The 7,193-nt window shown below is 40.5% G+C and overlaps 1 protein-coding gene across 1 annotated transcript; it reads left to right on the forward strand.

The window, feature by feature from the left end:
• The first annotated feature begins 4,180 nt into the window (after window positions 1-4,180).
• LOC137975628 (D(2) dopamine receptor-like) lies at window positions 4,181-6,099 on the forward strand. Its single transcript, XM_068822761.1, has 3 exons — window positions 4,181-4,881; window positions 5,000-5,120; window positions 5,962-6,099. The coding sequence occupies exons 1-3, from the start codon at window positions 4,181-4,183 to the stop codon at window positions 6,097-6,099; spliced, it is 960 nt and encodes a 319-aa protein (XP_068678862.1).
• Window positions 6,100-7,193: the final 1,094 nt, after the last annotated feature.

Below are 7,193 nucleotides of genomic sequence, written 5' to 3' on the forward strand. Positions count from 1 at the left end.
CTCATGTATAAGTATTGTGGCTTTGCACGAGCCCGTTAGTGAGTCGCTTGTGAGCAACAGCCATCAACCGGTATTTACAGACAGCGCGAACGCTTTTCAGAGGCTTGTAAATCCGTCATTGTTTATGGCGGTCTCAATCTTAGGTCTGCGAATTCTGGATTACGTCGCTAGCAAGAGAAAATGAAGGATGTAATTTTCTCTTAGTCGCTGCCTTGATTAATAATATGAAAAACCTCCGCAGCTGCTGTGAACTATCCTAATTTTTAAACACTGGGAAATCGTCATCTGTTTTCCGGATACCTTCTGAAAGTCTTTTGTTTTTTCTGATTGGGTTCCTTTTGAGAATGCTTGATTGGTAATCGCCTTTGACTTCTACAAATCGCTCGTCAACAAAGGGTTAATGAACAATAAGATTACATCTTATCTCCCACGCTCAAATTGACTATAACATATACGGACGAATATTCACAACAAATCAGTTGGTTTTTTAGCTGAGCCGTTTGCAAAGTTCACAAGAGTGACCCAAACTTGTTTTGCTTCAGTACAATGTTCAATTCAAGTGAGGCGAATTTAACATCTTACCTCGCGTTTAGCAGTCATTTTTATTATCTACCACAGGTTATTTTGATCTCTGTGGTTGCAATATCAGCAGTTATTAATAACCTGGTTTTCCTGATTGCAGTCTTCCGAAATCCTGTTCGGTATCGGGTACGAGATTCACCAGTGTCGCTATTGGTGGTAAATTTAGGAGTGTGCGATTTGTTAACCGCAGTTGTGCCTGGCTGCGGAGGAATCTATTACAATCTCAGTTTGTTAAGAGGAAGAGCAAGAGAAGACCTTAATGGAGCTATAATTATGATAAATACCTTCGGGGTTATCTCATGTATCGTTTCCACCTGTACAATATCTGCTATGTCTCTGGAACGTTTTCACGCAATATCTTCGCCTCTCCGTCACAGAGCTCGCTATAACAATTTGAGAATCAAAGCATTTTTAGCCTTGAGTTGGATTTACTCCGTATCGTTCGCTTCTCTTTCGATGGCACTTTCCTATCGTGCGTTTGTTCTCCTTTATTGCCATGTTCATGTAACACTACCTTTAATTATTCTACCTGTGGTTAACTGGAAGACATTCACTGCACTCCGTTTTCATAACCAGAATAAAGTTGGAAATTTGACTGTTGCTCGAAGGTCAACGAGGACTTGTATTGACAGAAACAGCGAGCGGAAATTGTTGTCAGCCATTCTGTTGGTTGTTGTCTTATTCTACGTAACCGTCATGCCTTTTTATATCGCTCTAAACATATCTGCTCTTAGACCGTCCGTCGCAGAGACGAGGAGCTTCGAAATTTTTCTTAGTTTGTCAAGTAAAATCATTTTAGTAAACTGTGTTTTTAATCCATTCATTTATTGTTGGAGAATTCGTAAATACAGGCGAGCATTTAAGGAAGTCTTTGGTCGATGTGGCTGCTGTAGGAGGATGAACACTGTGCAGACGGTTCGGGGTATGAAGATGGAACAAAGAACTCTACAATTAACAGGAACACATGTCGTGTTGCCAACGGTGATAGAGCCAATTTTCAATTGAGTGTCGACAGTAGTTAGCGAATTGCTTTGGTTTTGCATTACTTCACTCAGTGATTGGCTCAAAGATCTCGCGTTATTTTTTCAACCAATCAGAAGTGAAACCAAAACCAATCATGGCTCACGCATGCACATTTTCCCGCGCTTTGTGTCGGCTACGCGTCATTACTTCGAGTTTTGATTGGTTTACTGGATTGTCTCCATCCCTTGTGATCGGCCAAATTAATTACTTTGGTTTTGGTTTTACGACACTCAATTGAAACTCGCTCTACCTTGAAAGCTTTGTATATTAATACTTAAAGACCTTTGTTCGTATGCGACTTCGAGACCTAACTCCATGTAACAATACCAAACGGCGTCCTGAGGAATAAACGGTCTTAAAACTGGCAATTACACGAATGGCTAATGGTAATTTTACTTATTTGTTTGGAATCTCTGGAAATCCTACATTTTGGTGACGATGACGGTCATTTGTGTCGTTGCTTGAAATTTGTAAAACTTGTGAAGGCTGTCAGCTTGTTTAGCAGCCTTAGTTTAAAACCTGAGCCTATGAGTCGAACAGATCTTCCGTCTGCACTCTGGCAACATCTAGTCGCTGACCTGTTGGACCCACTACCTTCTGGGGATTACATATCTGTTGTAGTCGTCAAATACAGCAGATTCTTAGTCAACCACAAGTGAGAAGATCGTACGATCACTAATGTCCAAGACTAATGTTTGTCACTCATGGCCCTCCTCGTTATTTAAGGACCGATAATGGACCGCAGTTTGTCAGCAATCACATCAAACTTTCCCCGGGGAAAATGGAATCGAACATAGACGAACAACTCCTTAATGGCTACAGACAAAACACAAAATCGCAGGATCCCGAAACACCTAAGAATTGCTCCGTCAAGTACATGGTCGTGACTGAAGGTCAGAGATGGATAAATTCATGATGTTGTATCGCACGCAGCACATTCAACTACAGGAAATATTCCTGGTAAGTTACTATTCAGTTACTATTTAGAAGAAAGATCAGAACGAACCTACCACGGCTTCAGGAGTTTCACAGTCAAGAAGAATTCAGAGACCGTGACAGCGTACTTATGTCCAGGTTGAAAGCGTTAGCAAAAGTTTTTTTTGGCAAAGAGTTACCTTAGAATCTCTGTACGGTGGCCAATTTACATTATCAACTCCGTTGATAAAACCAAATTTTCGTCTGCAAGGACATAATGCCCGCTTACAAAAATCAAGATTGCAATCGTTTAGCAAAATTTCGCAGCTAGCAATTAAAGAAATATTGCAAAAGTCGCAAGGATTTTGTTTGCGACGACCAAATGCGCGTTACCAATAATCGCAAGTAAGCTTAGAATAACAAATTTCACAAAGAGAAGGAAACAAAGGGAAATCCTTGCGGCTTTTGCGATATCAGTTTTCATCTTCCCAAGGACCCCTTTGATTTTTGTTTCCTTTTTTTTTGTAGAGTTTTGTTATTCTTGCGATATTTGCGATTATTGGTAACGCGCAGTTTGTCCTTGCAAACAAAATCCTGCCACTTTTGCGATAAAAATTTGCCAGCTGGCCACATCTCTCTCCGGCTGACAGCGAGAGGAAGGATAAAGGCAGAATGTATGCAGAGTACAAGAAAAAATACTTGCAGAAATGACAGCCAATTAAGGTGATAAAGTACTACTCAACCAATAAAGAGATGACAAGCTTACAACACCATTTAAACAAATTTCCTTTATATTTGTCGTTGAGGCCGGTGCAGTACAATGCCGACGGAATGTAACCCATGTTACTTGTGAACTAAGGCAACATCCATCAACCGGTCGAAGTCCATTCAACGCTCTCTGCCGAGAGCGTGCGCGCTTGTCAAAGGCGCATAATTCCGGCATTTGATTGGTCGGTGATAGTGACGTACACATTGGATGTACACATTGTTTATGGTCGTCCCAATCACAGGGCTATGCGGCTTCTTGAGTTAGTCGCTAGCAAGAGAAAATGAAAGAGGGACCTCTTTAAATTTCTCGTCGAAATGCTACTTTCTTGGTTGATATTATGAAAAATCTCAACAGCTGCTGTGAAGTATTCTTATTTCTAAACACTTTGGGAAATCGTCATCTGTTTTCCGGATAATGTCCTTCTGAAAGGCTTTCCTTGGCTCTTCCTAAGTTTTTTTTATAAAAAGTGGCTTCCTTAGTACAAACATTTGTAGCCTAATGATTCCTTTGAACTTCTACAAATTGTGTAAGAGACATCATACGACCGGTAAAATTGCGTTTTCTTGGTCACTGATAGGTCAGTTGTAGAGCATCCGGAAAAGAATTCGACTGGACGTAGGTTCGACCTAAGGGACTAGCTTCAGTTATCGTCTCATGTAGGTTAGACTTTCCGAAAAAGCTAAGTGTCTTTAGTTTTAAGAGTTCTCGATTGATAACCCTTTGGCTTGTACAAATCACTCGTCAACAAAGGGTTAACAAAACACAAGATTACTTCTAATCTGATCTCCCAAATATAACATACGGAAGAAGAATATTCGCCACAAATCAGTTGCTCTTTGATCCGCTTGCTGAGTTCATAAGAGTGACCCAAACTTGTATTTTTTCACTACAATGTTCAATTCAAGTGAGGCGAATTTAACATCTTACCACAAGTTTAGCAAGCATTTTTATTATCTACCACAGATTATTTTGATATTTGTGGTTGCAATATCAGCGGTGATTTCCAACGCGGTTTTCCTGATTGCAGTCTTCCGAAATCCTGTTGTGTATCGGGTACGGGATTCACCAGTGTCGCTATTGGTGGTAAATTTAGGAGTGTGCGATTTGTTAGCCGCAGTTGTGCCTGGCTGCGGAGGCATTTATTACAACATCAGTTTGTTAAACAGAAGAATAAGAGAAGACCTTTATGGAGCTAGAATTGTGATAAGTACCTTCGGGATTGTCACATGTATAGTGTCCATCTGCACAATATCTGCAATGTCTGTGGAACGTTTTCACGCAATATCTTCGCCGCTCCGTCATAAGCCTTTGACAATAAGCCTTTGCACTTTGAGAGTCAAAGTGTTTTTGGTCTTCACTTGGATTTATTCCATATTGTTCGCTTGTCTCTCGCTGGCACTTTCCTATCGTGGGTTCGATCCCTTTTATTGTCATGTTCATGTAACACTACCTTTAATCATTCTTCCTGTGGTTTACTGGAAAACATACACTGCTCTCCGTTTTCATAATCGAAATACAGTAGGAAATTTATGTTACTCGAACGAACCCGAGTACCTGTATTCGCAGAAACAGCGAGCGGAAATTGTTGTCAGGTATTCTGTTGGTTCTTCAACTAACCTCCATGCCTTATTATATCAGTGTAAACATGTCTGCTATTAGACTTTCTCTCTCAGGGACGCGAAATTTTCGCGTTTGTTTTGCGTTGTCAAGCACGATCGTTTTAGTAAACTGTGTTTTCAATCCGTTCAATTATGCTTGGAGAATTCCTAAATACAGGCGAGCGTTTAAAGCAGTTTTTGGTCGATGTGACTGCTGCAGAAGGCTAAACACGGTACGGACTGTCCCGGATCAAAGATCTCGACAGTTGATCGGAACAGAAGTAGTATTGCCAACACTGATATCTTGAAAGCTTTGTACATTAAGACTTTGAGGACACCTAACTCTATTCCAGGCTTCCGTCTTACAAGTTGACTCAAACAAGTTCAACATTGTAGAGGAGATGTCTTATTAGAACGATTAACTCTATAACTCTGTTTCCCGTAACGGCATTGTCATGGTACCATACGAAACACTTGTAATTGCTTGACGAGATGTACTCACTGATGTGACGTGAGAGGTTGCCATAGCAACAAAAAAATCTGTGTTAAAACACCCTATATTTTGGCTTTAAACGCTTATATCTCAAAAACAATATCGGCGACCCATATGTTTCATCTCTAGAAAGTAATTACATCAGGCTGAGATAAAAGATATAAGAGATAAAAGGCGATAAAAATTCTTTGGGGCGGCTTTAGAGCCACCTTAACATTTTCCAGTTATGAAGGCAGCTATGAATCCGCCGCCCTAAAAGCTTTGGGAAGAGTCTTTTTTAATCTTAGCCTAATTATCACTTTGCAGCAATAAAAATAGGGCTTCACAGAGCAATAAGATTCCTTCATGTCTTGTTTTCTCTCGGTAATTAACGGTATATTATTTGAATCTGGTATTGACGTTGCCATGACTATTGATTACCTTGCGGTTTCTTCAATCGATCCAAAAATTTCGTCTTTTTTCAGCCAATCAGGGCCGGCTACACTATCCGCTGCAAAGTCTGTCAGATTGACTCGTTTGATTGTTTTAAATTATTGGTATCTGTGAAAGTTAGTAAATCTTCTATGTCTTTCTTTTCCTAGCTGTGTAATTCTACATGCCAAATGACGCCAAGTCTCGGCGGAAGGCTTTCACGCGATCAAAATACTTGTACCATCAATCGCTACGAACACAACGGCAACTTGACGAGCAACACGATCGAATCAATTGGCATACGTTAGTCATAATACCACCACGGTGGCATTCGTACGAAAATCTCTCAACGCAGGATAGCATCAAGCCTGAGATCGCGAGCAACCGCAAGAATAGTATGGTTGATAACAATTTACGTGCTTTATGGTACACTTAAATAACCCTACCGGCTTAAAGTACCACTTATGTCCAGAAATGCACACGATGACTAAAATGGCAGATTTGGCGAAAGAGCTGCACGATTGACAATCTTGGCAAAATTAGTGATTTTGGCGATATTTTGCCAATTTCGTCAAATTAGTTCATCCATTGGTATTGACACCACGCGGGTGAACATTGGCAATTTTGGCGATTTTGGCGATTTTGACAAATTCGGCAATTTTGGCGATGTTTTGCCAATTTCGTCAAATTAGTTCATGCATTGGTATTCACACCACACGGGTGAACATTGGCGATTTTGGCGATTTTGACAATTTCGGCAATTTTGGCGATGTTTTGCCAATTTCGTCAAATTAGGACATCCATTGGTATTCACACCACACGGGTGAACATTGGCGATTTTGGCGATTTTGGCGATTTTGACAAATTCGGCAATTTTGGCGATGTTTTGCCAATTTCGTCAAATTAGTTCATCCATTGGTAATCACACCACACGGGTGAACATTGGCGATTTTGGCGATTTTGGCAAATTTGGCAATTTTGGCGATGTTTTGCCAATTTCGTCAAATTAGTTCATCCATTGGTAATCACACCACGCGGGTGAACATTGGCGTTTGGACAAAATCGGCAATTTTGGCGATGTTTTACCAATTTCCTCACATTACGTGATCCATTGGTATTTATACCGCGCGGGTGAACATTGGCGATTTCGACAAATTCGGCAATTACAGCTGTCATTTTACGGTTCCGTTAACTACACTTTTCACGAATGCCCTTAAACCATTTTCATTCATCAGCGTCACAAATTCTTGCTGATTTTGGGGCTCATTTGTCGCAATTCAAGCACGCTTCCAACAGACTTGTTTATTTTCGTCTTTCACCCACTTATTTTCCGGTGCGCCTGTTAAATGACATGACAATTTGAAAAGGCTTTTCAGCTTTGCTTTCCCTCTCATCTAACACA

This window comes from Montipora foliosa, chromosome 11, assembly GCF_036669935.1.
Source record: "Montipora foliosa isolate CH-2021 chromosome 11, ASM3666993v2, whole genome shotgun sequence".
In the NCBI taxonomy this organism is placed as follows: domain Eukaryota; kingdom Metazoa; phylum Cnidaria; class Anthozoa; order Scleractinia; family Acroporidae; genus Montipora; species Montipora foliosa.